This window comes from Pyrgilauda ruficollis, unplaced genomic scaffold (genome assembly GCF_017590135.1).
Source record: "Pyrgilauda ruficollis isolate IOZ18807 unplaced genomic scaffold, ASM1759013v1 scaffold35, whole genome shotgun sequence".
NCBI classification, from domain to species: domain Eukaryota; kingdom Metazoa; phylum Chordata; class Aves; order Passeriformes; family Passeridae; genus Pyrgilauda; species Pyrgilauda ruficollis.
In genome coordinates this window covers 3161921-3175922 of record NW_024524934.1, presented here as the reverse complement: position 1 = coordinate 3175922, position 14002 = coordinate 3161921, and the positions used below count along the sequence as shown (strand labels likewise).

The 14002-nt window shown below is 43.8% G+C and overlaps 1 protein-coding gene across 1 annotated transcript in view; it reads right to left on the bottom strand.

Annotated features, from left to right (window-relative positions):
• BMP6 (bone morphogenetic protein 6) overlaps positions 1-14000 on the bottom strand; it is a gene marked incomplete at its 5' end in the record, with an annotated part of 89194 nt that extends 75194 nt beyond the window's left edge. Inside the window, one exon of the mRNA XM_041475345.1 lies at positions 13610-14000. Coding sequence (XP_041331279.1) covers positions 13610-14000 — 391 coding nt within the window. The remainder of the gene's footprint in view (positions 1-13609) is intronic.
• Positions 14001-14002: the final 2 nt, after the last annotated feature.

The following is a 14002-nucleotide window of genomic DNA, read 5'->3' as shown; positions in this document are numbered from 1 at the left end:
TTTATGGAACGTGCCAGACTGACAGTTTGAGATTTAAATGCTCCATGCCAGCCTGTAGTTGAGCTGGGGTAGAGGCTAGGAGAGTTTCCAGAACCCAGGCCACTGATGGACCCCAGTTGTGCTCTGCAGACATGACAAAATCCATGATGGCACGAGTCCAGTACACTGCAATGCGAACACCCAATTATTCCTCAAGACCTAGGAGGCTTCTGAAGAGGGTGGCACCAACCTGTGCTGTGCAAGAGCATGAGATGACACACCTACCACAAGTCAAAGCCCCAAAATGGCTATAAAATGCCCAAAACTTTAAAACAGATGCTGTTCAAAATTGCCCTACTCTGCTAGCTCTGGGGATGACCATGCAGCAGTCCCTAGATAATGGATTTGATTGACAGAAGAGTTTGGAAACTTTTCTACTACAGTAACCAAGAGTCTTTTTTTTCCCCCAGAGCAATTAGTCAGCTCAGGGATGTCAAAACATATAACTGGGCCATGAGACAAATTACAGTGTAAGTGCTGCTACTTTGCCAATGACCTAGCAGTCTTGACCCTGAGATTTCTAATGTTTGAAATCTCATGTTCCTTGTTCAGTATTGCAGTACTTCTAAAGACATTTTAATTAAGATGAAGTGACAGGCAAAGCTACCTGCATGGATCCTTCATATATATAAACAAATAACAACAAAGCCCAGATGACCAAAGGGGTGATATATTCATATAAAAGAGAGAAATATAAAATAAATACATATAAATTTATCAAGCTTTGGTTGCCAATTCACTCTCTTGCAAAAGTTCACGACAACTGGCTCATCAATACTTAATACACTGTCCTAGCTGAATGGTCTGACAATCAACAGTAATCTTCACATTCTATGCATCATAAATAGATGAACAGAAACAATTATTCAGAGTTGAGGATAGTCTTGATCCTTACCGCAGCCTCATGTGTTACATATTTTTTTCTGCTGTGATCTCACTAGCAATGCATCACTGTTTTTAACCACTCTGAGCACTGATTCTGCATTCAGCAGCTGTGTTTGTTTACAGGGCTAAAAATTAGCACAGGACAAATGGACTTCATCCAACTGAAATTTTATTTTGGCATTTTCCACTACACTTCACAATATATTGGTCCTCATAGACCAATTATGTATTTGCCACTGACGCTGGCCAAGGAGAGTGCATAAGCAAAGATGGTGCTCACTAATACTACACAGCGATGCTTTTATTGCTCCAAATGTGGGCTCCCTAATTACTAAGCACAGCCCAGTCACTTGTAGCCAGAAAAGTCCACTACTGTATTGTCCATACTTTTTTTTCACTAGGAACATAAAGAATGTCATCATAATCCATCCTGCACTTCGCACTCTGACAGCTCAGTAAGCGCGCTGAAATGCAACAATATATTTAAAGGGACCTGCCTGTGCCCTTCACAGTTATAACTGAGCTCCCAAAGCCAATTCCAAAAGACTGTAAACCAAATTCAGACAAGTCAGCCCTAACATCATTTTCCATTTGAACATTCATGTGCTTTTTCATGGACATGTATTTCAAAACTAACAAAAGAGCAGCCCTTTGTCCCTTTGCCCTTTTCATCTCCTTGACCATTACCCTAGCACAGAGCCAGGGGGTACTTCAGTTTTCCCCATGCTGCTTTAGAATAAACTGTTCAAGAGGAGTTACTGAAATCACTGGAACATGGTGGTAGACATACCTGTCGAGTTCTCACACACCTGAAGTGTAATTTTAAATGTTCACCCTAGTTATTCAGAACACATTTGTAAGCAATTCCTACTTATGTTAGAACTCACACAAGACAAACATAAAGTGCATTAAACTGTAGTTTAGGGACTTCATGCTGCTAAAAATACTTGGCTTCTATCTTCAAAAATGTATTTTAGAGAAACTACCAAACAGTCCCGCAGGCACCAAACAGTTTCTTCAGGCAAATATCCACAGCTAATCTGTCAATTAAACCAATAAGTCCTGATCAAGCACCTCTCTGGAGAGAATACAGTTAAAAGTACTATGCAAGCTCTTGAAATGTTTTTTGGGGACTGAAAATGCCAGGAATATTTGCACGGCATTTTATTTCTGAGGAACTGCCTCTCACTATTTTTAACTTTGTTTCATGCAACAAACTGATAATTTAAAATAATAGCAATGATGATGTTCTGACATCACAAGATGCATGAAGAACTCTGTCAAAGTAATATATTGCACTCTGCCGTGTAATTATGTTATGTTGGAGCAGAGTGTTGGAAAACTTCATATAATCATTAGCCGAGCGCTGAATGTTTTGATTGTCAGACAGGTTGTATATGATGCAAATATATGACTCAGAAATGATTTCACATAAACATTTTGGTAACAGTATTCTGACTCATAACCTCCAACATAGAAAATAACAAGCTGCACAAAACATCTGTGCGCTCTGAGCAATCCCAGCTTGCAGCAACCTTCACAAGTCTCCCAGCAGAGAGAGACCAGAGGTCCCATCCCTGAGGACCTGAAGCTGAGAGATGCCGACACCTACCTTCCCAAAACGAGTCAAAGAAGGAGCAAAAAGTGCTGTCATTCCCACCAGGGATTCCTGGCAGAGAGCTGTGATAGTTTATGCCATCTGAGAGCCTGCCCAGTGGGCATTGCTTGGTTTCAGTCCACGATTAACAGGGCTAAGAAGGGAGGAAAGGTTTGTTGTTATTCCACCCCGAAGCTTCACCACGTCAAGTACGACACAATGCACAGTTCTTCTTCTATTTATTTTTTCATTCATTAGGAGATGGACAGCTTCTTTCACAGCCTCCTTCTGAAGACAAATGTGCAGTCTTGAGTGACAAGGAGGATTTACCGTCTGTTATTTCAGAGGAGGTTTGCCATGTTTATTCTGGAAAGTGCCATGAATTAATGAACTATCTCTTCAAGCCTCAGTGCATCGGAGCTGCCAGCTCTCCGGCTGCCAGAAGCAACAGACTGTTTTGGGACCCCATAAAACTGCTTTTACTGAGACTAGAGATAGCAACAGTATCAGGCAGACCCAATCCCAATAGCTTCTGAAACATAAAGGAGTCATTATAACAACTTCAGCTGTTACACTGCATTTTTATGGGGAGTTTCTCAACAAAACTCTCAGTTAACTCGGAAGAACATCTACTATTAGCTTCCCTGCAGTGTGGGCTTTATCAAAGGTCAGCCAAACCTTTATTAGGCTCTCCAATAGTTTCAAATGAAACATGTGCTAGCCTGTGACCTCTTTCACCTCTCCTACGTTCAGCTGTTGGCAAGCATGTCTGAAGGGCCGTGTCCCTAATGGAGCATGGCTGCAGAAGGCACAGACTGTGCAACACTGATGAACCAGGTTCACAAGCAGGAAGAACTAAATCCTAAGCCAGGTGAAAACCTGTAGGCTCCAGCTGATTCATGGTGCCACCTGAAAAAAGCCAAATGTCACCAGATAAGGCCCTCTTGTTTCACTAGCTCCATGAGCCACTGGAGGACTGGCCAGGTCAGTAAAACAGGTGAGATTACAGGACCAGAAGCAAGAATTTCAGGGATCTCATCACAGTCCTCGTCCAGTCATAACCCCAGAGCCTCAGCTTAGTTGTTTGGAAAACCAGTATAAGAGTGATTTACATTTGTCAGAGCACACTGTGAGAGTTAAATGCTTATGAAGTGTTTTGAGGTTCTGAATAAGAGACAGAGTAGTATCTTGATGTTGTCTAGCAAGTAACGAGCATTACATATCCTGCAGAATGGAACATTTTTGGACAGGACAGCTGCTACAACCATTAAAGTGTAAAAACTATCACATGCAAGAGACAAGACACAGACATCTCAAAGAGAAAATCTATTGGAGTACGTTAAACAAATGTATTTTCTCTCCAGCTATCTTCCACATCATAATAAGTTGGAACTTCCTTAAATATAAGAACTCTCTTTTTTTTTTTTTTTAAAGTCTCCCTTCATTTCTCTTCTTTCCGTTCCCCCTCTGCCTTTTTTTCTTTGTGGGTTTAAAAAAAAAAATAAAAAAAAAAAAAAAAAATTAAAGAGCAAGCCAAGAGATTCACAATCACCAAAGCCTGCAGAACATACAGTGAATTTTGGCAGGACATGCATGTTTATCCTTTTCATATGTTGTTTAAATTATTTTTATAAACAAGTCATTATCTTGCATAGCCACTGCTTGGTCCCTTTCATGTCAAAGATGTTTGATGTTACAATAATTAAGCAAAAAGGTCTGCATGCTTGAAATGCTGTCTCAGGATGACGGTTTGTGGGCAAGAGAGGCTGCTGCTTTTCTAAAATTAAGGGTTTCTTTGCCAACCTGCATCATTTAAGTTGAGCACCTGGATTTTGTACTTGTGAATCAAATCTTTGTGTAGATATTAAAACATTAATTTCAAACCAGGCTTAAATTTTAGAACTATCCTCCTACTTTTTTGCTTGAAAATTGTGCACACATGTCAAGGCTTGCAGAGGAGCCTCTCCCTTGCACACAAATGTTTTGAGGAACCAAGCCTGGCATCATTATGAAGGCTCAGGTACACTAAAAGTGTGTAAGGCCTCTTCCAGCATCACACCACCAGTGTGGCCAAAAGTAGTGAAGGAACGTGAACGGGAAGCCCATGATAAGTGACATAGGAAATGCCTCCTCCTTTCTTCCTGCAGAGCTTCTGGCGATTAAAGAGTACTGCCTCTACTTCTGCTCATCTGAATTTGGACAGAGGGAGCTTGCGCCTCTGTGCCATGAGGAATTCAAGCTGTGACCATTTCTTTAATCCCTGATACAGAACACCTTTATCCAAATATTTTAAAGCAGTTTGAAAATACGGATGTTAGGCTGCAACAATGTTCATGTTCAAACAACTTTGTATTATTACAGAGTTTACAAAGGCAGAGGCAGACAAGTCTTTTGCATCTTGTATGCATTAGTTACAGTTAAACCTTATTTTCCAACTTATTTGGATAATTTTGTCCCCTGTAAAAAGACTGGAATTGTCTGCTAAGAACTTTACTCTTCCGGATTTCTCTCTCAAGTGGTCTGGAAAGCCCAGGAGAGACAACGATGCAAGGAGGCACATCTGTTTCACACCATAGCTGTTGACCCTTTCCTCCCTCCAACACCTCTTGGCTTATGTGTGCAACTATCAGACCCTGCTCATGAGCTCTAATCTGTTCTCATTTTTTAAGTGCTCTTTGTTGCCTGGTGTGGAGCCTAATGCTTGTGCTTCAATAGACATTATGTCACCCTTTAGCCCTTGTACAAACAGAGTGTCTAATACCTTGACCATACATGCCACGCGAACGCGATGAGGTGAGCGACAAGATAAGAAAGCTGCAGCAGTACACTTCAACATAAACATCTCTGTGCATGCTTTAAACATGGCACATTTTACAGCCTGCACTGTAGATCTCCGTTTGACAAGATTTTGGGTTGAACAAATATATGTTCGTTACAAGAGTGTTTCAAATAGCCAATTCATACATTTCTCACACTGCAAGCAACCCTTAACATACATGGAATAACACATCTTTGGAATACTGTTTGAAAACACTCCCTCATTTACTATCAGGAAATTTGACTCTTCAGAACAAGTGTTAACACTGTCTTGTTTAATTTGTAAAGCTATTCAAGCCATGAAGTACATCTGCACATTCAGTATATTTCCAATACTGTGCTTCTGTTTTCATTTTCAAAATGTTTTTATTTATACACTAATATTTGACCTATGAATGTTCCAAGTTTATATGGAGCCAGCTGTTCTAAATTCTGGTTATACTGAGCATTAGTGCAAAACATCAGGTGATATCATTGGATATTTTTAAGGGGAAAGTTCACAGGAAAGCAGTTATGTATTCTTGTGATTAACACCACATTGGATCAAAACAGTCATGTCTAGCTCTCTGAAAAATACAGCTACTGTTTTAGTTAGCAGAACACTTCGGCTCTGTCTACATTATCCTTTTTTGCCAAAAGTTCCCACTGTTGCTACCACTGATTCAATTCTGTCATTGTGCTGTGATGAACACTGCTACGTAAAATAAAAAGAGCTGAAAGCAGTGCTGTCAAAATCTTTGTGCCCTTAACAACAAAACCAAAAAAAAAAAAAAATCTCATTACATCACCAAAAAAACCCAACCAACCCAAAACGCAAACAAACAAAAAAATCCATTCCAAAACTCTACCCAACACTACAAGACTGTTTCTTAAGTAACTGAAAGTTCAGGAAATGCCAGCCCCAATCCACAGCAGTTTTTAGGAATCAAAGTCCATTACGAGGTATTAAACACCCCTGCAATCCCACAGGGGACTCAACTTCTTTAATTAAGCTTTTTTTCTCCTGCAACAGCCTTGCAGCAGCTGCAGCCACATGCCCTTCCCAAAGCCCCTGTGTGGGAGCCTGCTCTGGGCGCAAAGCACCAGGCCACTTAGTGTGCTGCTGCCAGCCACCCCTGCTGCAAGGGCTGCAGCTCTGCAGAAGGCACCACTCCTCATCCTCTGCCAGCCATGACTGAAAAAGGTGGAAAGAAACTACTCACGGAATGTTTTCAGGCATGTCTCCTCACCCTCAGCATATTATGGCTACAGAATCCCAATTCCCACTTAGAATTCTAGGCAGTTTGGGCTGGAATGGATCTTCAAAAGTCATCCAGATCAGTCCCTGTCATGGGCAGGAACACTGTTCAGAAAAACAGATCGCTCAAAGCCCCGTCCAACCTGAAAAACTCCAAGGATGGGGCATCCACGGCTCCTCTGGGGAACTTGTTTCAGTGTCTCACTACTGCTGTTTGAAAAACTTCTGCCTTTCATCCAATCTAAACCTACCCTCTTTGAGTTCAAAACTGCCACTCCATCGAACAGGGAATCGAGGTGTGACCCAACACCAGGCTCCAAGAATCAGGTGGGCAGAAGACAGTTTTCCAGGCCTTAACCTCCATCTCCCAGGCTCTGAGGTCTGATAGTTGTTGTAACAAATGGGAATCTCTCATCCATTAACCATTTTTCTATTTGGGCAATAGTGCTTCACACTGCTATATAAATGATCAAGTGGAGATGTTAAATGATTAGGAGGTGGGCTGTACAGCATAGCTGTGCATCTGCTGGGATACAGCAGAAACACACAATGGGACTGTTTACGTCCCAAGTAAATCATACCTTCCTCTAACCCCCTACAAGTTAGCAATGAGGCAAGATGACCTAAAAAGAATCGTGACTCCATGGCATGGAAAGTCTAAACACCACCTTCCTTCCTCCTAAATCACAAACACTGCTTAGAAGTTTATATTTAAAACTACAAGAGAGAGTGTAACCACTGCAATGCACCGAGCTAGACCTAGCAAGGATCCACAGCTCCTTGGCAGAGGTACAAGCCTGCAGCAAGCAGTCCCAGCAGGAGCTCAGCACAAGACACCCATGACAGCTGCCGAAGTGATTTTCTGCTAAAGCCATGTTGAGCTGGAAAAAAAATGCCAAAAGAAAACCTTTTTATAAGAAGTGGTTTAGCTTCAATTTTTTTCTGAGGGAAAGAATTAGGAAGTTCTGCTTTTATTTAAAAAAAAAAAAATCAAAAAAATCCACCAGTCCCACACCTGGGTTTCTAATTCAAAATGGAACTTTTCATTTATTTACAGATAAAAAAATTGGCTTGAAGTAATCAAGACTGGTTTGGCAATACTAGCTTTTTAAATTACAATAAATTGCTGTTGTTATTGTTGTTGCTGGAAGAAAAATTTGTGTGAAATGTTGAAGTCTAAGACTGTAAATTTTGAAGCTCTGAAAAGCTTTCACAAGACAGAGAATAATCCTACTAATGTCATACTGTCTGCTTCCAGTAGCTTAGTCCAGATGACAGTCAGACTTGGATAAACTGCTTACATGAACATGACCCTCCACTCATTTCAACAATACAGGTTTTGAAGAGCAACATTTCCAGGAGCCACACATCTTCCAAGGCTCCTAGCCAAAGACAGAAGGATGACGGTTCCTCAAATTCCAAGTCCAGAGGAGATAAGGACTTCTAAAAGACCATTTGCCCTTTCTTTAACCATGTTGTCAGGCAGCTTCCCACTAGCAGGCAGCTCACAAGCAGCAGCTACTTCAAGGAGATTACATAAATGAGGATCTCGAGCGGCATCAGTTGCACAGCAAATATAAGGCTGCTCTTCGGCACTTGGGAATCTGTCTTGCCATCAAAACCCACTATACAAGGCCTGGCAGAAGTCAGTAAACTCATTCCCATCATCAGCTTCATGATTTCTAATATTGGCCTGCTCTGGACACACGTGGAGGACACTGCTCACATGCCGAGCAAGTGAGGCTGTACACAGCCAGCTGGCAGCACAGCCAGATCTGCAGCATCACACACTCCAGTTATTCCCTCTGAGTAGATGTCTTGACCTTTACAACACGTGGCCAAGAGTATAAACAGATGGGATGACAGTATGAATGGTACGGTCCCATCAATCCAATCATGCAACAACCCTGATACATCTTGGTTGCCTAATTTCATATCTCCCAACAGCAAGCACGGTACTGTGAAAAAGGCAGGTGGGCTGATCAAATCCTTCAGATGAAAAAATTCACGTGCTTTAGAAACACATGTAAGGATGTTGGAGCACTGCTTCCCTCCTGTGAAAAGCTGTGCAGAACAAAGGCATATTGCTTGCACCTAAGGTGCTACGGATTTGTGCAAGATCATTCCTAGAAGGAAATCTGGTAGGTCACCACTGCCAAAAAGATGAAAAGCCTGTTTGTAAGACATCACATCCATAAGGTGCAGCTTTATAGGCAAGGAGAGGGAGAGAGTGTATTTGTCCAACAAGTCTTATATCTACCTCCAAGCAACTTCCTTGCACTGAAAGGGAGCACCCTTGCCCCAGCGGACACTTGAAGTCTTGCAGGGAAGATGGGGATTGCCTGGAGTTTGGAGATTCAAAAATAGGAGTCTTTCCACCACAATCCCAATTCAAATAGTGTTGAAGCTTCAGGGCTGTTTGCAGGACTGGCTGGCAAAAGGTGAGCTTCCCCTTAACCTTTTGCATGAAGCCCTCCCTAAGGGACCTCTGGGTCTTATGATAAAAAGGAAACCCTTTCTCCAAAAGTAGATGTACAGTGAATCAGTGCTGTTAGTCTGCTACAAAAAGCCACAATGCTGAATAAGCAGGTACCACACCCCAAAGCACACTTTTTATGATCCTTATCTCTGGCAGGTTTGATGGGTTCAGACTTTTCCTGCATGTCTATCAACAGTCCCAGATTCGGGTCACAGCAGAAACTCAGACTGCCACTGAATTCCTTGAGTTTGATTGTAGGAAGTGCATGGCTGTTTTTCCTCTCAGTGTGGATGCCAGGATAGGAAGACATGGGTGAAGACCATGTTCTGACACAGGATTGCTTCATAGCACCCTTCATGATACACAAATAATTCTGGATGCCGTTAAAGTAGCAAAGTCTTTGAGAGCCTTGTTTTCTGCTGCTTCACACAGCATGCACTACTCTGAAGACACCAGCTGGTGAAAGAGAGGGTGCAGTGCAGATCCCCTTCACATCAGCACTGATGTGCCTGAGAACATGGGGTCAAGCTGTCAATCCAGCATCACTGCCTCAAGAGGTATCTCCATACCAACCCCGGGCTGTTCTGCCAAGAGGAGATAACCTTATCTCGTGCCATGAGGAAGGTACATTTTCCAGATAGGAAACATTAATAGATGTTATTCTCCCAACAGTACTGTGTCAAGACATGCCACATATTTATATCAAGGCTGTTGCAACAAGAAGAGCTGAACAGTTCCACAAAGATGCCTGGCCCACAATGCACTCCCCTGCCCCAGCCCCACAACCCTGCTGCACAGCCATTTCCACAGCACAGAATTTGGTACCCTGCTTCCTCAGTGAATCCATGCAGATGTTTCCATCTGTGCCAGCTATCCAGACTTCCTATGTGTGAAATGAAAAGAAACAGGCACGTGTTGGACACTTCATCCTAATGAAACACCCAAACAGACACTTCTAGGATCATCTTCCCAAGAAAAAGGGACCTGATTTACCAAGGACAGGTTATGTTTTCTGTCAAATTATGTTTTGGTATTTAACCTGATAGATTAAATTTATTATCTAAATTATCTGAACTGGTTTGTATCTCATGTGATTTTGCTTGTAATGGGAACAAAAAATCATTTCTCCTCCCTGATACTGCTCTCCAGGTGCAGTTTTTTTCATAAAACTAAGTGCTTAGCATCTCCTGGAAGCCCTGGGCACACTAAGCTCCCCTATAATCATCCCCTCTGGGAATCATTGCACACACCACAATACAGACACCACCAGGTAAGCAAGATAAATCCCAGATTCTCCATTTCAAAGACGGATATTTCCTGTCCTCCCTGTAAGACAGCAACTCCCTGTGTGTGAAGAACCTGCACACCTCTGTGACCTTCCTGTTTCACTTTAAAAAAACCCCAAAATGAAATAGAAACCACCTCCAAGAACACCATCACCTTTGAGGCTGAGACAAGCCTGCACTGTCTGAACAATCTGAGACCTCCCCAAAGTCCCTCAGCTTTGCAAGACCTTTGCAAAGAGGACTCATACCCTGAGCACATATGGAAACATAGCCTTACCCAGAGAGAAAACTCATCTGCTGTGTCCCCAGACTGAAGGATGTAGGCTGGTCAGGAAGAGCAGGAGCCCTGCATATTTAAAATCAGCAGTGACTACAAGCTAGTGACCCTTTTCGGGCTACAGGACTGAAAAAATTAAATGCACTTTTATAAGAACATCAACACCTGCAAACTTTCATGACAAAGTAGGACTCCTCTGCACAGCTGGCCTAGATGATGGCTGTCCAGCACAACGAGATGCATCAAACTTTTTTCTGGTTCTGAGCTGCAGCAGAAACAGCATCAGCACCTGCAGGCAGGTCACCCACATTTGACACCCACACAGCCACATTCACCTACATTTCCAGGTGATACCATACATTCCTCACCCTGAGAGAACAGCAGGGGCCCCTCGCATCTCTTTGGTAGTTGCCTCTTCAATAATGGAATGGTAAGTCTTTACGGTTGAACACAAAGTTCTTCAGAAGTCAGTTTTAACTGAACAGAAGTAACTGTATATATGGCCACATGCAGAAAGCCCCAACTAAAATAATTCTGGCAGTGTCCACTTATAAGCAGACTCCAGCTGTGAGTTTTCAGGGTTGTTTTACATGTACTTCATTGGATTAGTCAGTGTGCTTGAAATCAAGAATTCTTCCCTTTCTGCTGTGACCCCACTGTCTTTTGCTGCATTTCTGACTTCATCTAATAAGCTGCTTTGACAGATCACAAGCTGGCTTTCTCCCATCAAACCTTGGGTTTCTATATTGGAACATAACCTTAGGCTTCCTCTAGTTTTCTGACCTGAATTACTGTTAAATGGAAAAGTAAATGTCAATACACAGGTGAAAGACCCCAAAAAATCCCTGGTATGTCAGAGAAGCCACAGAAAACAGCTGCTCAGTTCCAGCCCATCGATTCATCAACACTCTGCTAACAAACAATCACATTAAATGGCATTATGGTTTATGACTTGGGATTTGGAAGTTGATGAGAAACTTCTACAGTTGATTCATGCTTCCTGAGACGCCTAACTAGCATTTCAATTGCACTATTTTACTACATTACATGAATAATTTTCTTCTTTGTTACATAAGTGTCTAGATCCAAATTATCTGAACTGATTTGAATCATATGAGTGGGAGGGGTTATTTCCAAAAGAAACACATACTTTCAGATTATACCATCTAATAATACTCTCCTGGTGCTTTACAAACAGCTAATTACCTTCTTAAACACCACATGCTCACACTTATCCCTGAAATCAGCTCTTTAGGGAACTGCCTAGCCCCTTGCAGGCATCTTGTTTCACATCCCTCAAGTACAATGTGATATGGGGGTTGCTTATAGACAGCTACAGTCAGCACCACACTTCTTAAAATCACAGCTCCAAGCATAGGTCCTGAAAGTCCCCAAGGCAAAGGACAGGGACAGCAGCAGCAGCTCTATGTATTCAAAGGACAGAGAGGTTTGGGGAGACTGGGAGGGAAGAAAAACAGCTGTCCTTTTGATTTAAAACCTGTACAGTATTTCCCAGATCTCAGCTTCTGAGCTGACACCACAGACCATGCTAGTTTCATTGATGGACAATTTCAGGATGTCTCAATCAAATACACCCGAGCTCTGAGATGGCAACACCACTAAACATCCCCGAGCTGACTTAAAACAGGGCAGATGAGACCCCGAGAGGTACACACCTGCAGTACAAGGAGACAACAGGGCTCCAGGCTCCCGGAAGGTCTGACCACCTAAGGCTGCTCAGCTGTACCCTTACGAGTTGTGGCCGCCTCAGTTTCAATGTAGACAAATCCTTCAACTATTTACAACTCTTCTGACCTACCACGTGATTTCCATCAGGCACAAAAAATTAATCAGCTCTTGTTCTAGATCCACAGAACATGGCACAAAGCTATTGAACACCTGTACCAGCACTGGAAGCTCCGAGAAATTTCCTGCTGCAGTGACATACCCCTGCTCCAAATAAGTAAACACACAACAAATTCGGTTTGGTTTGTTTGTTTTTAAACAAGACAAGCTGTTGTCGTTCTGACACACAGCTCTGGCAGCACAAGTAAAAAGGCAAAGTCTTCAGCTGACCGGCTAAGACACTTGAGCTTCACAGGAATTCCCTAAAAAAAGGAACTGTTATTTGCCAACTGAAATATTTTCATTCTCCACATTAGGCTGAATCTAATTACACTGTTTCCTCACAATTGCATAGTACTAAGTGCTCCTTTAAGTAAAAAACTTAATGACTTTCCCACTGCAATGCCCGCCTCAGAGCCCTTCACATCGCTGACAGGATGATTTGTTGGAAGAGCAGGTTGACGTCTAACAAAACTTAATTCAAGATTTCCACATGATACAGATTTTTATCACGTTCCCGTGCTCAATCACAAAAATAACAAAGGTAACCTACACAGAGTAGTACACATATTCACCACCGCACTAGCTCTGATCCCTTAAAATAAAAACAAACAAAAAAATATTTGAAAAGGAGAAGACGAGGCCACCGTGAAGTAGCGTGGCTGTACTTTGTTCAAGCCCAAAATGCATCTCTGCTGCGGGACCTTGCATAGAGTGAGTGCAACCTGTACTCTGGCATGACCCCAGCTCCGCTGGCCAAGAAGCGGAGGAGGGTGTGCTTAATTCTGAACTACAGGCTCGGACCACTACCATCAGAACAAGTACTACTAAAAAAATAATTATTCTTTTTTTTCTTCCTTCCTCTCACTCCCTCCCCTCAACGTTTTGAATGCCAGGGTATGTTAATGTTTTACTGCTTGCGAGAGCTTTTGCCCTTCCCCGAAGTGAACTGCCCTCCTGGCCGAAACCCGCGCAGTCCAAGGTGGGTCCCAGCCGGCAAAGCCCCGACCCCGTCGCGCCCCACCGGGGAGCGCCCGCCCGTCCCCACTGCCCGGCCAGGGGTGTCCGCGGGACGGACGGACGGACGGGCGAGTGGCGGGGAGGGCTCCGCGCAGCCCAGGACTCCCTCCCTCCTTCCCTCACTCACCCAGGTTGACGAAGCTCATGACCATGTCGGCGTCGTTGAGGAAGGCGCTGTCCTGCGGGCTGGGCAGCGGCGGGGCAGGAGTCGGCGGGCGGCCCCCGCTCTCCGCGCCCGCGCTGCCCTCCGCGCCCTCGGCCAGGGAGTGGTAGAGGTCCAGCATGAAGCGCGGTGCCGCCCTCAGCCGTCCCGGCGGCGGGGCCGGCGGCTCCCGCGGCAGCGGCCGGGGGCGGTGGGGCAGCCCCAGCACCGAGAGGATCTCCCGCTGCATCTCCCGCTTCTCGTGCGACTTCAGCCGCCGGTAGAGGAAGCCCGAGCCGGCGGCGGCGGGCGGCGGCGGCTCCCCGCCCTCGGCGGGCAGCGCGGGCTCGGCGGGGCGGCAGGCGCCGCTCAGCAGCG